Below are 22,219 nucleotides of genomic sequence, written 5' to 3' on the forward strand. Positions count from 1 at the left end.
GAAGAGAATCTAATGGTTTTAAAGGGGGGAAAAACTTGAATTTATTCCCATAGGGCAGAGAACATAATAATGTTTGATGAAATGCAAAATGTTTAATTTAAACTTTTTGCACTGCACAGGTATGAGGAATACAAATAAAGAGTCGTGTGGACCCACAAATCGATATGCACCATGTGGCAAGTACATGTGATTTTTTTAAAAAAAACTGGGAAGACTATCTGAATAATAGTCTTTTTAAACCATTATGCTAGGATAGCTTATATTTAAATTAATTTTAATATTGTTATCATAAGATATGCAGCACGGAGTAAAATATACTCAATAAACTGAACATTTCAGATCCCAATTTACACCTTTGTTAACCCAAAGGAATAGGAATGTACAGAAAATGATAATTATAGCAACAGATTCCTATGGAAATTCCGTGTGGAAAGCACTAAATAGATATAAAATCTTTACAAAATTTAAAGCCTTTTTTCTTTTGCTTTTACTAGGGAGCTAGTAATGAAAAGTTGGGAGACAAGTTAAATATGTGCAATACTTATCAGGCTATGTATTTTTCCTGCTATTGATTTACTTATATTTAAATTTTTATTAGTTTGCATTTATGATATAATAAACATTCCATTATATATATTTTCTCAGAAATAAAGCATACCCTGCTTAATGTGGCTAACTGTCAAGTACTTTTACATAGATGCTTTTGTTTTGAATAAATGGCATTGTGTTGTTGAAAGAAAAATCTTCATCAGGGTCTAGTCCAAGCCAGGAATAAACAAAATGGAGACTGCTTCAGGAAAGAAGGTTCTTGTTTATTGAGTTGCAGAACCAGACAGAACTATGGCTCTGAGGCAACGGACGACATGGAGCTGGGAGTGGTGGTTCTTTTTTATCTTCTTGGGCTTTTGTGTTTGGAGTTGTTCCTGTTCCTGTGGCATGAACTTTGACCTGAGGTTCAGTTTGCCCTTTTGGTATTTTCAAGTAGAAGAGAGAAAATCACTGTTCTTACCCAGTACCAAACACGTTGTTTATAGTCAGCTGAAAGTAGTGCTTTGGGGCTTTGGGCACTTGTAGCTTGGGCTAGACTCTGAAGTTAAGCTAGCTTTTCTCCTGCTGGTTTCTGGAGGGCTTCTCCCAAACCCATTGGATCGACCACCATCTCTCCACAATCAGCGGGACTTCCTTCCTTCTTTGTTGCCTCTATGGGGCAACTTCAGGCCCATTTAGGGTCCTCTAGTAGGCAGAAGGGACGCAGTGGCTCAGTCGGTCAAAAGGTCGGCCGTTTGGCGGGTTGAATCCCTAGTGCCGCATAGCAGAGTGAGCGCCTGTTACTTGTCCCAGCTTCTGCCAACCTAGCAGTTTGAAAGCATGTAAAAATGCAAGTACAAAAATAGGGACCACTACGGTGGGAAGGTAACAGCGTTCCGTGCACCTTTGGCATCTAGTCATGCTGGCCACATGACCATGGAGATGTCCTCGGACAAGCGCTGGATCTTCGGCTTTGAAACGGAGATGAGCACCGGACCCTAGAGTTGGAAACGACTAGCACGCATTTGCGGGGGAACCTTTACCTTTACTAGTAGGCAGAAATCGGCTGTAGGGTGTGGAGCCCTGCGATCCCTCAGCTGTTGTGCTACTGCGCAAAACTGGAAACCCTTAAACGTGATAGTCTTAACATTAGAAAGAATTCTACTGAATCCTGGTGTTCATGCAAGAAGTAATATCTTGGTAAGCTACAACTTATCTCATAGTTCTGGCATTATGTATATATTTGAAAGACATGTCAAATGGAAAAAAATGTTTAGAATTTTTTAAAAGATCTTTGGATAAAAACCTTTATGAAAATTTTTTGCAGAAGGAAAAAGTTACTATTTGTTATAGTGTAATAGGTTATATTAGTTGTATGTTTGTTGAAATATCAACATTTTTACTTTTTAGTTATTGAGTCTTATTTACTCTGGTTGTCCTTCTCTGATATTGGTGTAGACAACTTTTAAGGAAATGAAAAATGGGCAAAATTGGAATTACAATGAAGATTTTGATACAGAGGTTAAATCTTATTGGGGCCTAGCAAGGTATTCTAAAATACTTAACAAACACTTAACACATATCTCCCTTGCCTCTCAGCTAACAAAGCGAGAAAGAGCCTGTGGCCTAAAGGTTAGAATAATTGCCTAATGTGCAGTCGCTCCAGGTTCGAATCTCAGAAGGGTATGGCTGACTGATGAGAACAAATGAGTTTGAAATGGCCATATTAGTCTCCCTTTAATTCTTTGTTAGCAATCCAAAAAATTTACACAAATATGAGCTGTCACTGGTGTGACTACAGCCTGTGGATGGCCTTGGGTTAGGCTGAAACAGGCAATAAGATTTGTCCCGTGTTTGGGGCCTAGCAAGGTATTCTAAAATACTTAACAAACACTTAACACATATCTCCCTTGCCTCTCAGCTAACAAAGCGAGAAAGAGTCTGTAGCCTAAAGGTTAGAACAATTGCCTAATGTGCAATCGGCCCAGGTTCGAATCTCAGAAGGGTATGGCTGACTGATGAGAACAAATGAGTTTGAAATGGCCATATTAGTCTCCCTTTAATTCTTTGTTAGCAATCCAAAAAATTTACACAAATATGAGCTGTCACTGGTGTGACTACAGCCTGTGGATGGCCTTGGGTTAGGCTGAAACAGGCAATAAGATTTGTCCCGTGTTTGGGGCCTAGCAAGGTATTCTAAAATACTTAACAAACACTTAACACATATCTCCCTTGCCTCTCAGCTAACAAAGCGAGAAAGAGTCTGTAGCCTAAAGGTTAGAACAATTGCCTAATGTGCAATCGGCCCAGGTTCGAATCTCAGAAGGGTATGGCTGACTGATGAGAACAAATGAGTTTGAAATGGCCATATTAGTCTCCCTTTAATTCTTTGTTGGCAATCCAAAAAGTTTACACACATATATATTACACATATATATATTACAATAACTTTTAGTGCTTTGTGAACAGTGTTTTGTCTGGGTTCATATATTTAAAACAATGATAATTAATTTCTACAATTAATATTTTGGTAATATATTTCTTGATCCTCTCTTCTTCCTGTAATATTCTCATTTTGTCTAATTAATACTTAATATTTTCAGTACAAACCAAGTTAAATATAAACATTTTTTAGTATTTATGCATATAATAACTTTAACATATAACATGTTTTAACATGTTCCATTATATTTATAAAAGTCATCATTAAATCATTATATGTCCTGTTTTCAAGATTCTTACTGAAGCTTAGTTTCCCCTCAGTATTTAAACCGCTCTTATCAGTCATAGTTTTATCAAAATTCATTACCTTTAAATATGCAAACTTTTCATTTAAATAGACCCTCTCGATGTTTTAACATTTTATATATTCTAAATTATAGTACTTATATATCTTATTCCTCTTACTATAGGGCCCCTTTACAAGATTTATTTATTCTTTTGGCTACATTCGAACAGATCAGTAAGTTTGGCTTGCCAGATTGTATTATTGTATATATAAACAAAAAATACCGTAGTTTCCAGCGTATAAGATGACTTTTTAACCCATGAAAATCTTCTCAAAAGTCAGGGGTCATCTTATATGCCGGGTGCTGAAACTTTAGGGATAGGGCTGGCTGGAAAACCTGGAGCGGATCTTCCATTTAGTCTGCGCAGGGAAAGCGGGACCAATTGGAGTAGAAGCTGCAGTCTGTGATTTTTTACAGGCTGGGGTCTGGGCGTCTTTCCTTCTAAAGTTGAAGAGCAGCTGTAGGCAAGTGGGGAATGCAAGAGCAACTTGAAAGGCAGGTGGGGAATGCCGTAGCCAGAGCAGCTGCTTAGCTCTAAGGACACATTTGACTCAGGAACTGGGCGGGCTGGCTGGAAAACCTGGAGCGGATCTCCCATTTGGTCTTTTTTTTTAATCCCATTTATATCTCGCCCTTCTCCGAAGACTCAGGGCGGCTTACAATTTAAAGCACAAATCAATGTGCTTAGCAATAGCCTTCATTCTATGTATATGCCTGCTTATTAGAGCTTTCACCCCACCCCCCAGCAGCATTATTACAAAGTCAGCTTATTGCTCCCAACAATCTGAGTCCTCATTTTACCTACCTCGGAAGGATGGAAGGCTGACTCAACCTTGAGCCTGGTGGGATGAAAACCTGCACTAATTGCAGGCAGCTGGTGTTACTTAAGGCTCTGCACAGGGAAAGCTTTAGAGTGAATTAGGAAAAGGGAAAAAGTGAATTAGGAAAATAGGAAACGGTTGCTGGAATTGGGTATGTGTAGTTTAACAAAGAGAAGGGTGAGGGGTGACATGATAGCAGTGATCCAATATCTCAGGAGCTGCCACAAAGAAGAGGGAGCCAAGCTATTCTCCAAAGCACCTGAAAGCAGGACAAGAAGCAATGGATGGAAACTAGTCAAGGAGAGAAGCAACCTAGAACTAAGGAGAAACTTCCTGACAGTTAGAACAATTAACCAGTGGAACAACCTGCCTCCAGAAGTGGTGAATGCTCCAACACTGGAAGTTTTTAAGAAGAGACTGGACAGCCATTTGTCTGAAATGGTATAGGGTTTCCTGCCTTAGCAGGGGGTTGGACTAGATGACCTCCAAGGTCCCTTCCAACTTCTTCTTCTTCTTCTTCTTCTTCTTCTTCTTCTTCTTCTTCTTCTTCTTCTTCTTCTTCTTCTTCTTCTTCTTATTATTATTATTATTATTATTATTATTATTATTATTATTATTATTATTATTATTATTATTATTATTATTATTATTATTATTATTATTAAGTTTAATCTACTTGCACTGTTTTATGTTTACATGTTTGATGACAAACAGCCTTATGTTTATAAGTGACAGTTTTCCTACTAAGTACCTGCATGTCATAAGCATTTGAATTAAAATTACCATATTAAAATCAAATCTGATGTTTTTTAATTTTTATTTGGTGTGCGTTGGAAGAGGGGTAGTCTTATACGGCGAGTATAGCCCAAACCCTATAATTTAACAGGAAATGTAGGGGGTCGTCTTATACGCCCAGTCGTCTTATATGCCGGAAAATATGGTAACTGTTTTAAAAAGTTGAAAAATGAACAGTGACATCTAGTGGATAATTAGAGAAAACTATAGCAGCACTGACCCAGAATTTGACAAGACACCTAGAACAGGGCTTTTCAACCGGTGGTACGCGTACCCCTGGTGGTACACAAGCACCTGGCTGGTGGTACATGGCGTCGCCTTCTAGGCCAGGGCTTTTCAACCTTTACACCCATTGTACCACTTTTAGGATAAGGCAATATCCGAGTACCATCAGTCGCCCAGCAAGGTGACAAAAACTTGACCAAAAGAAAGGGGAAAAATGGTAAAGTACAGGTAGTCCTCAACTTACAATAGTTCGCTTAGTGACTGTTCGAAGTTACAACGGCACTGAAAAAGTGACTTAGGTCACTTATGACTGTTGCAGCATCCCCAGGGTCATGTGATTTACATATTTTTGATGGTCATGCTGATGATACCCAGCTTTTTCTTTCCACCCCGAACCAACCCAGTGATGCCCTCGATGTGATGTCCTGTTGCCTGGAGGCGGTCCGGGTTTGGATGGGGAGAAACAGGCTTCGTCTCAATCCTGCCAAGACTGAGTGGCTGTGCATACCGGCATCTCGGACTAACCAACCTTTTCCATCGTTAACTATGGGGGGTGAGGTGTTACCCCTTGTTGATAGGGCCCGCAACTTGGGCGTCCTCCTGGATTCACGGCTCAGTTTGGAAGATCATATAGGAGCCGTGGCCAGGGGGGCTTTTGCCCAGGTTCACCTGGTGCGCCCGTTGTGGCCCTATTTGGACCGAGATGCCCTATGCACAGTCACCCATGCGCTCGTGACCTCCCGGCTAGACTACTGCAATGCTCTCTACATGGGGCTGCCCTTGAGGACCATTCGGAGGTTTCAGCTGGTGCAGAATGCAGCCGCGGAAGTTGTGATGGGAGTCTCCCGATACTCCCATGTAACACCTCTTCTCCGTGAGCTGCATTGGCTTCCAGTTGCCCTCCAGGTGAGATTCAAGGTGCTGGTGATGACCTATAAAGCCCTAAATGGCATGTGCCCGGATTATCTGAGGGAGCACCTGCTGCCAGTGTCAATTTCCCATCATCCTGTGTGCTCCCACAGGGAGGGCTTCCTCAGGGTACTGCTGGTCAAGCATTGCCGACGGGTGATCGCCGGGGGAGGGCGTTCTCTGTGGGTGCGCCTGCCCTATGGAATCAACTGCCAACGGAACTTTGGACTGCCCCCGACCTTCGTTCGTTTCGCCGGGACCTAAAAACCTGGCTCTTTGAGCTATCTGGCCTGGACTGAGGGGTTTTAATGATTTTAAGTTGTGATTTTGACTTTTGGGGGCTATACTTAATTTAATTTAATTTTAATTTTATATTGTATTGTTTTTAAATTCTGCCTTGTAAACTGCCCTGAGTCCTTTGGGAATAGGGCGGTATATAAACCAAATTAATAAATTAAATAAATAAATTGCTCCAGGGTCATGTGATCACCTTTTGCAACTTTTTGACAAGCAAAGTTAGTGCAGAAACCAGATTCACTTAACAACCATGTTGCTAATTTGATCTTTCTCTCCCTCTATTTCTCTCTCTCTCTCTCTCTTTCTCTCTCTCCCCCTCCCTCCCTTTCTCTCTCACTCTCTCTTTCTCTCTCCCTCTTTCTCTCCCTCTCTATTTCTCTCTCCCTCTCTCTCTTTCTCTTGCCCTCTTTCTTTCTGTCTCCTCTCTCTTCCTCTATTTCTCTCTTTTTCCTCTCTCCCTCCCTCTCTCCCATTGTCCCTTCCTTCTTTCCTCTTCCCTCCCTTTCTCCCTCCTTCCCTCCCTCACTTTCATTGTCCCTCCCTCCCTCCCTTCCTTACTCCCTTCCTTCCTTTCAAATCCATTTTCACCAAGAAACCTGATGCCATCTTAACTTTAACACTTCTATCATAATCCAAGCAACTACGCCGCTCATATCACTTTACAGACATAAATTGAGGAAAATTAATACTCAGTATAGCCTAAACTGTCACAAGAAGACATGCTCCTAATGATAAGAAATATATTCTGATGGGGGGTTTCCGGTTAAGAAATCAACATATAAATCCAAATAATAATAATAATAATAATAATAATAATAATAATAATAATAATAATAATAATAATAATAATAATAATAATAATAATAACAACAACAACAACAACAACAACAACAACAACAACAACAACAACATAAGCTCATTATCGCTTCCTAACAATAAGGCCACTTAGCATCCTGAGCCTCCATTACTGGAAAGAGGCTTAAGAGGAAAAGGGGCAGCTGGGGATGCCCTGAACTGTCTTGTGCTCACCTGCCCACTTACCAGAGCTGTGTGCCAAGATCGAAAGAACCACAACCCGTAACAGGAGGTGGCAACCATGATGAGGCCACTCAGAAGCATTTTCGTCTCTCCCGCCATAACCTCCCCTCCTTTCTCTCTCTCTCTCACCCGCCCCATCACAAAATAATCCTCCCCTCCATGGTGGCCCCCGCAACCTAGCAAGAGCCACGGTGGCACGCCCTCCCACTCAGCGTGAAAATTTAACGGCATCACCCAATTACAAGCCACTTGACAGGAGTTGAGTGAAGGGACAGTGAACCAATCAATGATCAGAGTTCAGGCTCTGGCCCAGAGATCGGTTTGGAGGCATGGAGAGAAGGGGAGTGGCTGAGGGCTGCCTGTGTGACCTGCCGTGCTGCTTTCCAGATGATAAGTGCTTCTTCGGGGCTCAGCAGACATGCCAGGATGAGTGCCGCTTTCAGCCCATATATTTAACCCACCCAAAACTGTCCCCTTCCATTGCAGAACAAGAAAGGGGGCCTCAGGAACCAAAACAAAACAAACTGCCAGGATTTCCTAACCCGCCCAAAACCTTCCTGGGCAGGTTGCTCAAGCTAAGTGGGATTGGGATGGCCAAGAAGCAGTATTGGCATGCAAAGGAAGAAGTGCTGCTTCTGGACAAACATTTTCCCCACCAGGCCAGTGCACCTGATCCAACACCCACCCCCGTTTGCCAGCAAGGTGACTCTTCGGGCTGGCCCATTTTGTCCCCAAGAGTCCCCTTTCAAAAGGATGCCAAAGCCCCCCGGATGCGGCCTCCCAGGTGCACAGCATTGCGTCGACCCACCGGAAGCTCTCTTTGGACTGGAGCTTGGTGGAGGTCAGGGCCAGCCGTACAGAGTCACCAGCTGATCTGCGGCTCCAGATGTGGCCTCCCAGGCACACGGCATCACACCCATGTACTGGTCTTGCTGCGTTGACCCCGTGCGCCCGGGAGGCCGTATCCAGGGCCATGGATCAGCTGGTGACTTCATACGGCCAACCCTGACCTCTACCAACAGGCTCCAGTCCACAGAGAGCTCTTGGTGGGTCAACGGATTCCCAGCAACGGCCCTGGCTGGTGAGGAGGGTGGGAGGGAGGTGGCGGCCTGGCACTGGGGTTACCCCCCTCTTTTGTGTGTCGGGCAATAAATACAATTTCAAAGGCAAAAGATTTTTATACTTATGTCCTGAAAGCAGGTTCACCACCATCTCCACGACCTAAGAGAATAGAAGAAAGGTTGGAAGATAAACAACCAGTTGAAGGTGCAATGTCACTGGTTGTTGGAGATTTACCGCAGGCTGAGCCTATTGAACAGAGATTGGTGTTAAAGGATGACCCAAAGGAACAGAGGATGACTCAGGCAGCGTATAGACATAAAGAAAAGGAGCAGAAACAGAAGGCCAATTCTGGACCAACAACACAAGGTCCGGTTATTACAGAGCCTGTGGGAGGGGCACGACTGAAGAGATCAACGATAGATCTTCAGGCAGTGTTCCAGAGGCTTCAGGCCACTAAGGTTGGCAAAGCTTTTGACATGGAATGTTAATGGCCTGAATTCACCACTGAAACAACATAAAATGACATTGTTTGCTTACAAGAGACTCATATTGCTGCAAAAGATCAAAAGTATCTGATTAATTCTCAGTTGGGAACACATTTTATAGCTTCTGCCCCAGATAAAAAAGGGGGAGTAGTTATTTACTTAAGAAGAGGCTTATCGGCTAGATTAATTGAATCTGATACACAAGGAAGATATGTTATTATTGAATTAGTGTTACAAGGCAAGAAAGTTCTTATTACTGGATTATATGCCCCTAATCAACAACAAAATAAGTTTTATAAGTTTTTACATCACAAACTGATTCAATTGGATTACAAATCTGTTATTATGATGGGTGACTGGAATAGTGTTTTGGATTCAAGTAAAGACAAGAAGGGATCTTTTAAAAATTCTCCTAATCATTCTAAATGGCCTAAAGTTTTTTTTTAATTTGAAAGATGACTTGGAACTAAGAGATATCTGGCGGGAACGGAATGTGGTAGATAGAGACTTTACTTTTTTTTCGGATAGGCATCAATCGTTTTCCAGAATTGATTTTTTTTAATTACTACTGATCTTTTCTCCAGGGTCAAGAATGTTAAGATTTTTCCTAGAACATTGTCGGATCATAGCCCTGTATGGTTGGAGTTATTCGCTGAACAGAAGATCTTGGAGACTGAATGAAAACTTATTTAGATATGAGGTGCTTTCGCAGAAATGTAGAGAACATTTGAAAGAATTTTTTGATTTGAATATGCATAAAGGTACATCGATGGAAATGGTTTGGGATGCTAGTAAAGCTTATATGAGAGGGGTTTTGATTCACATGAATAATGGACATAGGCGTAAGCAGATGCAAAAATGTAAAGAGCTTGAAGAAGAGATTAAATTGAAGGAGAAAGCTCTTATTTTGAACCCATCAGATAAGAGATTAAGGTTTCCATAAAATTGTTGAAAGAGCAATTTAATATGTTAATGGCTGATCAGGTTGCAACTAATTTGTGTTATGTGAAACATAATACGTTTTGTAATGCAAATAAGCCTGGCAGGTGGTTGGCTTATCAATTAAGGAAGAAACAGAAATTGTGTATTATAGAGAAAATAGAATGTAAAGGTAAAGAGGTATATCAACAAAAGTTGATTAAAAAGAGTTTTTTTAGATTTTTATACAAAATTATATGCTAGTGAAAATATACAAGCTTTAGATATAGATAAGTATTTACAGGAACCACATTTTCCTAGACTTTCAAATGAACAACGGAAGGAGATGAATCGTTTAATTACCTCTGAGGAAATCATTTTAGCAATTAAGCAGTTAAAAGTGGGTAAGGCTCCTGGTACAGATGGATTATCAGCAATTTATTATAAAATATTATTTGCAGAGATGATAGAACCATTAAAGGAATTGTTTAATAATATCCAGTTTGGAGGAGAAGTGCCTCCATCTTGGAGACGGGCTTTTATATCACTGATTCCAAAGGAGGACCAAGACCTTACCCAGCCCAAGAATTATAGACATATATCACTTTTGAATACAGATTATAAGATTTTTTCCAAAATATTGGTAAATAGATTAATGCAAGTTTTGAAACAAATGATTCACAGTGATCAGTCTGGATTTATAACTGGAAGATATATGAAATATAATGTAAGACAAATTGTTAATTTAATTGAGTATTTGGAGAAGAACAACCAAGTCCCTGCGGCATTGATATTTTTGGATGCTGAAAAAGCTTTTGATCAGTTGAATTGGCAATTTTTATTGAGGGTTGTTGATAAAATGAATTTTGGGGATAAAGTTTTACATTCTCTTAGGGCTATATATCAACAACAATCGGCACAAATTATAATTAATGGGGGATTATCAGAGGCATTTAAAATTGAAAAAGGCACAAGACAGGGATGTCCCCTATTACCATTGTTGTTTGTTTTAACATTGGAGATTTTATTGATTAATATTCATGAATCAACTATAATAAGGGAATAAAAATAAAACAGAATGATTATAGTTAATCATTAATCGGTTATAGATTTGATGGAAATTATAACTCAATATGGAAAAGTTTCTGGTTTTAAGGTAAATAATAATAAGACTAAAATATTATCTAAAAATATATCTATGAATGAAAAGGAAACGTTAGTAAAATTGACAGGTTATGAAATAGTGAAAAAGGTTAAATATTTGGGAGTATATTATAGCCTCTAATATGAAATTATATAAGAATAACTATGAGACATTATGGTTAAAAGTACAAAAGGATTTAAATAATTGGAAAAAATTACAATTATCTTTGCTGGGGAAAATTGCAGCTGTTAAAATGAATGTTTTACCAAAGTTTCTCTTTTTGTTTCAAATGATATCTATATTGAAAAAGGATGCTAATTTGGATGAATGGCAGAAGTGTATTAATAAATTTATCTGGGCGGGGAAAAAACCAAGAGTTAAACTTAAGATTTTACAAGACGCATGGGAAAGAGGAGGACTTAAAGTGCCTAATATGAAATTATACTATGATGTGGTGGTTTTGACACTGGTTAGTGATTGGCTTAACTTAACAAATAAAAGAATACTTTATCTTGAGGGATGGGACTTATTATATGGGTGGCATGCATATTTAATTTATGATAAAAAAGTTGACAAGGTTTTTAAATCTCATATTTTAAGAAGTGCTTTATTGTGTGTCTGGAAAAAGTATTATTATAAGTTAAATTATAAAATACCAATTTGGGGGATTCCTAGACATGCGATAAAGGGTGTATCTATGGGTGTGAGTTTGGATATGATTTCTTATAAGGAATTACTTAGATTGGTAGGGAATGATTGGCAATTAAAGTCGTTAGGTGAGTTAAAACAAGAAAATATTGTACAGTCCTGGTTCCAGTATACTCAATTGCAAGCTAGATGGAAGTTAGATCAGAAGGTTGGCATTACATTAACGGATGAAAATTTGGTAAAACAGATCAAAGATCAAAACCGAGCACATATAAAGAGAATTTACAATGCTTTAATAGAATTGGATTCGGAAATGGAATTAGTTAAAGATTGTATGGTAAAGTGGGCTCAAAATATTCAAGAACCAATCCCATTGGATATATGGGAGGTAATTTGGGTTAGAAATGTAAAATTTACCCAGGCCCAAAATTTAAGAGAAAATTTTTATAAAATGTTTTATAGATGGCATTTGGATCCTAAAAAATTGTCTTGCATGTATCCTAATTTACAGCCCAAATGTTGGAGATGTGGCAGTTTGGATGCTACTTATTTTCATATGTGGTGGACTTGTAGAAATATAAAAGCTTTTTGGATTAAAATTTGGTGGAATATTCAAAAGATTTTTAAGAGAAAGATAAAGTTTACTCCACAACTATTTTTATTGGGTGTTATTACAGATTGTGATACTAAAGAAATTAACTTGATGTTGAACTTGATAACAGCTGCAAGGTTATTGGTAGGGCAATATTGGAAGAAGGATAGTTTGCCTACTATAGAAGAATGGACGTTTAAAGTGTCAAATTTAGCAGAAATGGCTAAGATTTCTGCTTATCTGAAGGATCATTCTCAAGAAAGATACATTTCGGTCTGGAGAAGATGGATAGATTATATTCAGAATAAATATGGGACTAAAAAGTTCCATCTAGCCTATGAATAAATTTTAGATTGTTATTATTACTAGTAGATTATTATAGTGGAATTTTTATTAATTTTAATTATATTATTATTTTTAGTATTAGTATTGTTTAATATCTTGGATATTAACTTGTTTATGTTTTTATTATGTCTATTTTTATTTTGTGTGTATTTATGTTAAAGGGGAGTTAAAGCGCATTATGAACTTGGTTATCTATATAGTTTGTTAATGTTAGTTAGATTATGATTATTATATTTGTAACCTTGTACTCAGCTCTGGGAAGTGGGGGAGGTTGGTTTTGGGGATTATATTGTAACCTTTATAAAACTTTTTATTTTTTAAAAAAGAGGCACAGGATGAGTCCTCAGGGAGGGTGCGTGCCATCTGGCCACTTTGCTTTCCCCTCCATAAAGCCAGGCACCTTGGGAAGAGGAGAGGGGGGGAAAGTCTCAAGCCATGGGAGGCAATGTGAGGGCCGTGAGGGGTATCGCAAGTTTGTGGGGGGGAGGAGAAAAGAAGTTGAGAGAGAGAGAGAGAGAGAGAAGGGGGAAAAGAAGGAGGGGTGGTTGTGAGGTTGGCACTCAGGGCTGCAACATGAGTGGTCTCAAACACCTACCTGCCAAGGGAATGGATGGCTCTGTCCCCATCAGGCTCACTCTTACTTGTGAAGTAAGAAGAGGAGGGGAAAGGGCAACATGGATCCCGCATGACAAGAGAAGTTGCTGCACAACCTGGGGAGGGCGGGGCCTTGCATTGCACCTGTGCTGTTCCCACACTCTCGGTAGGGTTCCTGCAGGCCGCCGCCAAGCAGCATGTTTTCCAGCAGCAAGTGAGCTGGGAAGGAGCAGAGTGGGGAGAGGTGGGGGGGCAGGAAGGCGATGCCGCATACCACCAGCCAGGTTCTTTCGTACCACTGGTTGAAAAACCCTGTTCTAGGCATCTTGCCAAATTCTGGGTCAGTGCTGCTATAGTATTCTCTAATCCTTCACTAGATGTCACTGTTCATTTTTCAACTTTTTAAAACAAAGAGTTATTTTTTGTTCATATGTGTGTGTGTGTGTATATGTATGTATGTATGTATGTATATATATGTGTGTGTGTTTTCTGAGGTTTTCGCGGGTGTTTGTATGTGGATCTTTGGTTATTCGGGTTTTTCCCGGCGTAGAACTAAAGGTGTAGGCACAACGTTTCGACGGAATCCCATCCGTCATCATCAGGCTGGTGGCTTCCCGTGGCTTCAAAGTGTTGGACCAGGGATGAAGTTTGTTCTCCCTTTCTGAGTGAGTTTTTGTGCTCTTCAATGCATGCACTTATTCTTCTGTTGGTCTGTCCGATGTATGTGGTGGGGCAGGTGGTGCATGGGATTTCGTATACTCCTTGGTTTTCTAACCCAATTATGTCCTTGGGGTTTCTTAGGATGGTGGATATTTTTCTGTCTGTGTAGAATGCTGTTTTGATGTTGTGTTTTTGGAGGACCTTGCTGATTCTGTCTGTGGTCCCTTTTAAGTATGGGAGGAGGGCTTTGCCATTTTCTTGTTCTCTGTCTTGGGTTTTTGTGGGTGTCTCTCTTCGGATTAAGTTGGTAATCGTGTTTCTTTGGAATCCATTGGCTGTTAGTACATTAGTGAGAGTGTGTAGTTCGGTTTTTAGGTGTTGTTCGTCAGCTAGGTGTTTTGTTCTGGAGATGAGTGTCTTGGCTACGGAGTTGATCTGTGCTGGGTGGTGGTGTGAGAGTGCGTTCAGATAGCGGTTTGTGTGTGTTTTTTATGGTAGATAGTGTGTCCTAGGGAGCCGTTGGATTTCTTGTAGACTAAGACATCAAGGAAGGGAAGTTGATTGTTAGCTTCTGTTTCCATGGTGAATTGTATTTTGGGGTGTAGGCTATTGAGGTGTATGAGGAAGTCATCCAGTTTTTCTTTGCCGTGTGGCCAGATTACGAAGGTGTCATCTACGTATCTGAGCCAGAGTTTGGGTTTGTGGTTGGATTTTTCTAGAGCGAGGGTTTCAAAGTGTTCCATGTAGAGGTTTGCGATGACAGGTGAAAGGGGTGATCCCATGGGTGCTCCTTCCATTTGTTTGTATCTTTGTCCATTGTAGATGAAGTATGTGTTAGATATGCAGTGGTTGGTCAGATCTAGGATGTGTTTTGGGGGGTTGTATTTATTTAGGATAGCTGTCAAGGCTTCTTTGATTGGCACTTGGGTGAAGAGGGATACGACATCGAAGCTCACAAGTAGGTCACAGGGCTGTAAGTTTAGTTTACTTATGATCTCTATGAATTGGAATGAGTTTTGTACGTGTGAGGTGATGGAATTTGCGTAAGGCTGTAGTTGTTTGGCAAGAAATTTGGCTAGATTTTGTAGAGGTGAGCCTATGGAGCTGACTATGGGTCTGAGTGGGGTTCCTTCTTTGTGTATCTTGGGCAGACCATAGAGCTTAGGACATCTGGATGATTTTTCTCTGGGAATGATTGTTTTCTGGATCTCTTCACTGATGGGGGTGGCTTTTATTTTTGATTTTGTGTTTTTTTCCAGGTAGGTGGTGGGATCTGTCTTGAGGAGTTTGTATGTGGAGTCTCGGAGTAGGTTGGATAATTTGGTATGGTAGTCAGATGAGTTCATTACCACCGTGGCGTTGCCTTTGTCTGCTGGCAGAATGATTATGCTGGTGTCATTTTTTAGGTTAAGTAGTGCTGTCTGTTCCTCTTTGGGTAAGTTGCTTTTGGGTGGTTTGCTGGTGCAGAGGATGTTAGTAACTTTGAGTCTGATTTTGTTGGCGTCATCAGGGTTAATTTTGGTCAGGCTGGATTCGACTCCGCATATAATGGTTTCCGTAGGAATGTGACAGACCAACAGAAGAATAAGTGCACGCATTGAAGAGCACAAAAACTCACTCAGAAAGGGAGAACAAACTTCATCCCTGGTCCAACACTTTGAAGCCACGGGACATGAAATTGATTTTAAAAAAACCAAAACTATCGCCAAAATTGAACATTTTAACAACAGAATAATCAGAGAAGCCATTGAGATAGAAAAACGCCCCCACAGCATGAATAAGCGAGATGATACCTCTCGCCTACCAGCCATTTGGAAACCCGCCTTGATTGACAGATGAGGCCCAACCACCAAGAATGATACCAGACCCAAACTCATAATAACATCACATGACATCACCACCACACAACCATTCAAAAAGCAAATCCGAACCCACAATGATAACGAGGCACAACCACAAAACAGAAACCTAACTACAGCTGCAACATCAGCCACTTTAAACCCCTCCAAACCACACAATAAGCAAACTGACACCCACTATAAAAACATGGCACCACCACAAACACGAAGCGGAACAAAAGCAGCACAACTCACCAGCTCAGGTCTGGAGCTGGCAGCTGAGACCAGCCCATCCACTCAGAACACACCCCCACCCAATCAGAACACACCCACCATTCAAAACACACTCCCACCCAATCAGAACACACTTGGTCCCCCACCCAATCAGAGCACACCTCCACCCACAGAACACACCCCCTCTGGCAGTTTAAAAAAGAGGAACAAACAGCCACATGCTTCTCCCAGAAGAAGGGAGCTAAAGCCACCAGCCTGATGATGACGGATGGGATTCCGTCGAAACGTTGCGCCTACACCTTTAGTTCTACGCGGGGAAAAACCCGAATAACCAAAGATCCATATATATATATATATATATATATATATATATATATATATATATATATGTATATGTATATGTATATGTATATGTATATGTATATGTATATGTATATGTATATGTATATGTATATGTATATGTATATGTATATGTATATGTATATGTATATGTATATGTATATGTATATGTATATATGTATATATGTGTGCATATATGTATATATGTGTGTATATATATATATATGACGCGGTGGCTCAGTGTCGATCAGATGGTCAGCAGTTTGGCGGGTTGAATCCTGAGTGCTGCGTAACAGAGTGAGCGCCTGTTACTTGTCCCAGCTTCTGCCAACCTAGCAGTTCGAAAGCACGTAAAAAATGCAAGTAGAAAAATAGGGACCACTATGGTGGGAACGTAACAGTGTTCCATACGCCTAGTCATGCCGGCCACATGACCATGGAGACGTCCTTTCTCATGTCGGTTTAGAAGGCTTTCCCCGAACCAAACAAGCACCATCATTCCAGAGTCATTGGGGCACCCTTCTTTCTTCGCCGCCTCTCCGGGGCAACTTAGACCCATTTAGGGGTCCCTGACACAGCGAAACTAGCCACTGGGTACAGAGGTCCATGATCCTGCAACCGGGCCTTATGGTGCAAGACCAGAAGTCTTATTTTGTATATTTCAATACATAATAATTTCACACAATACATTAAAGTAAAGTTTAACTATTTCACTTTAAAATTAATTTATTTACAAGGAGAAAACATTTCATGAAATAAAATGTTTTATTTTTCCCATTTTTTTCTCATTTTCTGTCAGTTGCCAAATACCTCTGCTACTCACTACCTGCAGTCTGAACATTACTGCCTTTTAGAAAGGTTTTTTTTTAAAAAAAACCCTGTTATTTTAGCAGACCTTGAGGATGATTTTTGAACCAGCATGAATTATAAACAATGTAGATTTTAATTCTTTGTATTTTCCTGGTGTAATTTTTTTGTTATACATATTTTTGTTTTTATCAATTTATTTTTAATCTTTTGCATATTGCTGAATCACTTATGATTTGCAGCTTATAAGTAAATAAATCAAATAAACAAATGAATGACTGAATGAATGAATAAATAAATAAAGCGTACAACAGATGTACAGTTTTGGACAGTTTTATTTTCTTTTTGTTCCTTCTAAACTAATTCATCATATCCTAGTATGCCTATCTAATTGTAGTACATTATTTTTTCTGTCAAAATTATTGATTCTTGTATTCTAACTTTTAAAATAGTTATGCTATCAAAGCAACTTATAAGTAACATGAACAATAATTCATAACATTGCAAGAAATATTTAAAAAACAGTAAAGGTAAAGGTAAAGCTTCCCCCGCACATGCGTGCTAGTCGTTTCCGACTCTAGGGGCCGGTGCTCATCTCCATTTCAAAGCCGAAGAGCCAGCGCTTGTCCGAGGACATCTCCGTGGTCATGTGGCCGGTATGACTAGATGCCAAAGGCGCACGGAACACTGTTACCTTCCCACCGTAGTGGTCCCTATTTTTCTACTTGCATTTTTTACATGCTTTCGAACTGCTAGGTTGGCAGAAGCTGGGACGAGTAACAGTACTTTCCCTCTTATGGTATCATCTTCATGAGCACTCCGTCATCATGGTTCTTTGCAGGGCAGAGTACATACCAGGTGAAGTAGATTGTGTAAAACATAAATTTTCTGCTTCCCTCCAAAACAATACAACACAGATTCCAGCTGTAGTGGATGCCTGCCTTCCCTATGGAATAGCATTCACTGAAGCTGATATAGCCCCAACTGTGCTGTGTTTTTATAGAATCTGTATTAAAAAATCTGGCATCTTTAAGAGGTCTTAGGGTAGAATTAGGTGATCTGTTCCCTCTATAGCAGGCATGTCAAACTTGCGACATCACGCGATGTATTGCGATTTTTCCCCCATTGCCAGCAATGGGATGGGCATGGTTTCAGCATGACGTATCAGGCCCATGGGCTGGCAGTTTGACATGCCTGTTCTATAGGATATTTTAGTCTTTTGATTATGACTGATTTCCCACTTGTAATGTTCTATTTTTATTATTGCTATTGGTGGTTGCTCTTTTCTAATTATTTTATGCTATTTTCTCCATAGTAAGTAAGCTTCCTACAGTTCAAATCAAATCAAATCAAATCTTTATTACAATCCAATACCAGTACAATGGCTTCCTGAAGTTATAGTATCAGTACTGGAAAGAAAGAGGGCACTATCACTTTATATTATTTTTTACTTTACTATGTATATTTGGGGCTATCAGTTTTGTTTTGTTTTGATTTGTTTTGATTTGTTTCCTGAAGAAAGGTCCTGCTTCAGCTAGTGCTGCCAAGAAAGCAGAACTCTTGACATTGGTATTGTTTCAAAAGGAATTTTTATTGAGAGACAGTGAAAGTAAGAAAGGCAAGGCAAGATCTGAATAATTCCTGTGTGAAATATTACATTAAAACTCCCCTTTCAAACCCCTCCCTGGTGCCCAACTGTCCCGTTTGACTTCAGCCAATCCACAGATGTGAAGTTGTTATGGGAACTGGAATGATAAAGCACAATTCTCAGGCATTTAAATTTCTTCCTGATCTCTTCCAGCAGAGTAGAGATAAAGCAGATGGCTCGAGGCACTTTCCTCCCCACTTTTCACACCCAGATACATCGAAGGTGAAAAGAACAAAGTAAAGGAAATACATCCCCCCCTCCCAATAGATCGCACCCCCCCTTCCTAACAGAATGGCAAAGCCCCAAGAATGAGGTTTCAGGGGATCTGACAGGTAGCTCAGGAACTTGGGAACCTCACTTTTCTTATGTACTTTTGTGTTACATGGAAATAGGATACTTTGATTTACTAATTATTGATTTCCATGTTTTCCGATTGGTAGAAAAGAAGATAATTGTAAGCTGGTTTCAGGCTGCTTTTGAGGAATTTAAGAACAAATATGGCCTTGCCCAGACATATCTTTAATCCTCAGTAGTCCATCATTTTTGCCAGTTCTTGAGTTTTATTTGCCTTATGCTCATTTTCAAATATCTTGCTCATTTCAGCTGTTCCCATTTGGATGATTAGAAGACTGCTTCTTTTTTATTCATCCACTTAAATTGATGTTGATGTTCCTTTAAATTGCTGTGGGTTTGTGTCAATTTGAAAGCTACACAGCTATATTTTTTAAGATAAAATAATAATCAACTTTTGAAGTCAACTTTGTTTACCTGATATCATATCATCTACATACTGAGATTTATATCAGGATTATTACAATTATTTTAGCAACAGTAATAAATTATGTATATACATAATTTGGCATATGTATGCCAAAACATTCAACAATATTTACTTCAATCAAGATAAATTAGGAAAAACAGTTAATTCCTCAGCACTTTAACTGTATAATGCAAACAATAGCAGGGAACTTGGTCATGCTGCTGAAAGTATTCTTATATTTCTCTTCTGGAAGTCAGCTTATATAAAATTCTATTTACTATCTACCAATTTCTTGAACTGACTTAATTAAGCCCAAGAGTTCTTATTTTAAAAGGGAGCACAAGACTTCTGGTTTGACATTGTGGCATGATGGGTGCAGGAAGACGTGGCTCCATCTTCTGCATTTGATTTCGCTTGGGGACCCTAAAAATGGTCGAAAGATGGGGACCCTAAAAAAGGTTGAAAGTCACCCCAGAAAGGCGATGAAGAAGGAGGGGACCCTCATTGATCGCGGGAGGGAGGCGGCCCTTCCATTTAATCTGAGGAAGCCCTCCAAACTGGCGGGGGAATGCCAGGCAGCCGTTCTCCAGAGGGAGGAGGAGAGAGAGAGGGAGGGAGAACGGCTGCCTGGCGTGTCACCAAAGAGAGCCGGTTTTGGGCGTACAGTGGCTGCTCGTCTCCCTCCAGACGAGAATGGCTGCCTGGGGCATCATGGATTTCTTTCCTTACCTTCCCCACTTGTTCTGAAGCTGCTTTCTGCTCAGACATGTTGCTCTTCTGCCAATGGCCCAACTGCCCACTTCAGCAGCCTCCCTCCTCGAGCCTCAGAGCTCCACCTGCTGCCATGGTTGGCCTGCCAGCCCCCACCTCAATGCCCTGTTCACCACCACCTAGCACGGCTGCCCTGAGGCTGCAGGGGCTGGCATGGGAAGGGCACACACTCCCACCACCATGCAGGGTAAGGTTGCCAGGCCCGCCCCCACCCAGATGCCCTCACCTCCCCCAAGTGTTTTTTTTTACTAACTTGCCTTTCAGCTGCATTCTGTTTCTCCTTTTGCTTCTTAGCCTTCACCGTGTGTTTGTGGGACTACCGGTTAAAAAAAATTCCATTAGACTAACTTCCATTAGACTAAGTTAGAAAGTCTCATGGAACTTTTTTTTGTCCCACAAACACGTGGCGAAGGCTGAGAAACGAATGGAGAAATGGAATGCAGCTAAAAGCAGGTTAGTAAAAAAATGCTTGGGGGAGGTGGGGGCATCTGGCCGGGGGCGGAGGCGGCAACCTACCCTGCATGGCTTCAGCAGGTGTCTGGCAGGGGGAGGGAAGCAACTGGTCTACTACCATGCTAGTGCCACTGCATTGCTTCTCTACCCCATGCACAGGCCCAATCCCACTCCTCACATGGAGTGCCCTGCTGTCCTATCCTCTCCCGGAACATTGATCAGCTGGAGCCCAGTGCTGATCCTGGTGCCTCTACAGAGCCCCAACAGCCCTGCAGCTCCAGCTGTCTCTTCCTAGGGGTTCTGTGGCACTGCCACCACTTCAACTCATTCCTCTCCACCCTGCTACGTGTACCACCTGCCAGGTGCTAGCATACCACTGGTGGCAAGCATACCATGGGTTGAAAAGTCCTGCTCTAGGATTTGTTAGTATTTATTATTTTTTGAAACTGTTTCTAATGGATCTTTGTATTGAGGTTTCAGCTGTTGTCCATCCAAACTGTCCATCCAATTTTCTTCCAGAAAAGCTTTGATTTTTAGTTTCTAAAATGTCTAAATGTTATTTCTTGAATTGCACAATTAGATTCCTCTAGAGTACTCTTGCTGAACAGAATTGCTGGCTCTTCGCCTACCAAATATTTTAGATAAAGCAGGATATCAGCCAATCTTTCCAGCAAAAATAAATTATATTACTTCCTCCTTTGTAGCCAGAGTCTTTTGGGGCTTGCCATTTATTTACCCAGTTTTTACAATAAAATCTCTTATATACCAGTGAAGATACCATGGATATAGTTCATCCTGCAGCACTTAGGCTGTATGGCTATTTTTTTAAATAAGCTCTACAAGTCTCAAACAGTGTCTCTTGGTAGATATCAAACCATAACAAGAAAGCTCCCAATTGAATGCATGCTAATAGGTACTATATTATTACATAAAATTCTCAGCTGAATTATTTGTTTGTTTGTTTATTATGTCCTCTGCTTTATATTATTTTTTAGAACTTAGTATTAAAGAAATGTTCCTGTATGTTAACATCACAGAGTTCATGGTTAATCTTGAATTCATTTCTCTTTAATACACTCCCCAAGCTTTTATTTTCTTAGATGGAAACTTTTCATTTTTAGAGTAACATGGATGTTGTTCAACTATTATTCAAGTTGGAAAGAAAAGATAATGAAATGGTTGATTGCTATGGAAAAATGACAGACTAAATTACCATTATGCTTACAAAGATCCTATTTGGTCATTATGCTCCACATTCATAAGCCTACTTATGAACAGATGAAAATGATAAAAATTAGCAAAAAATAAAATAGATATAAATACTGTGGTATTGGCCAAATGCTATTTGTAAGGAATATAAAAAGGAAATGTTCATAAGGACATGAGAACAGTTTAAAGGAAAGAAAATAGAGAAGGGGACTTCTGGTTTGCCGATGCAGCCAATGAGGCCGCTTGGAAGACAAGCTTCCACGTCTGATTTTTGCATCACTGGGGGACCCTGGAAAGGGTCGAAAGTCAC

The 22,219-nt window shown here is 40.2% G+C and overlaps 1 protein-coding gene across 1 annotated transcript in view; it reads left to right on the top strand.

Annotated features, from left to right (window-relative positions):
- The window catches only part of LOC308678987 (uncharacterized protein C7orf57 homolog), a gene marked incomplete at its 3' end in the record, with an annotated part of 151,161 nt that overhangs the window by 961 nt on the left and 127,981 nt on the right, over positions 1-22,219 (top strand). The window contains exon 2 of the mRNA XM_081346216.1: positions 120-176. Within this exon, the coding sequence (XP_081202342.1) occupies positions 120-176 (57 nt within the window). The remainder of the gene's footprint in view (positions 1-119; positions 177-22,219) is intronic.

This window comes from Vipera berus (assembly GCF_964194415.1).
Source record: "Vipera berus genome assembly, chromosome: Z".
NCBI classification, from domain to species: domain Eukaryota; kingdom Metazoa; phylum Chordata; class Lepidosauria; order Squamata; family Viperidae; genus Vipera; species Vipera berus.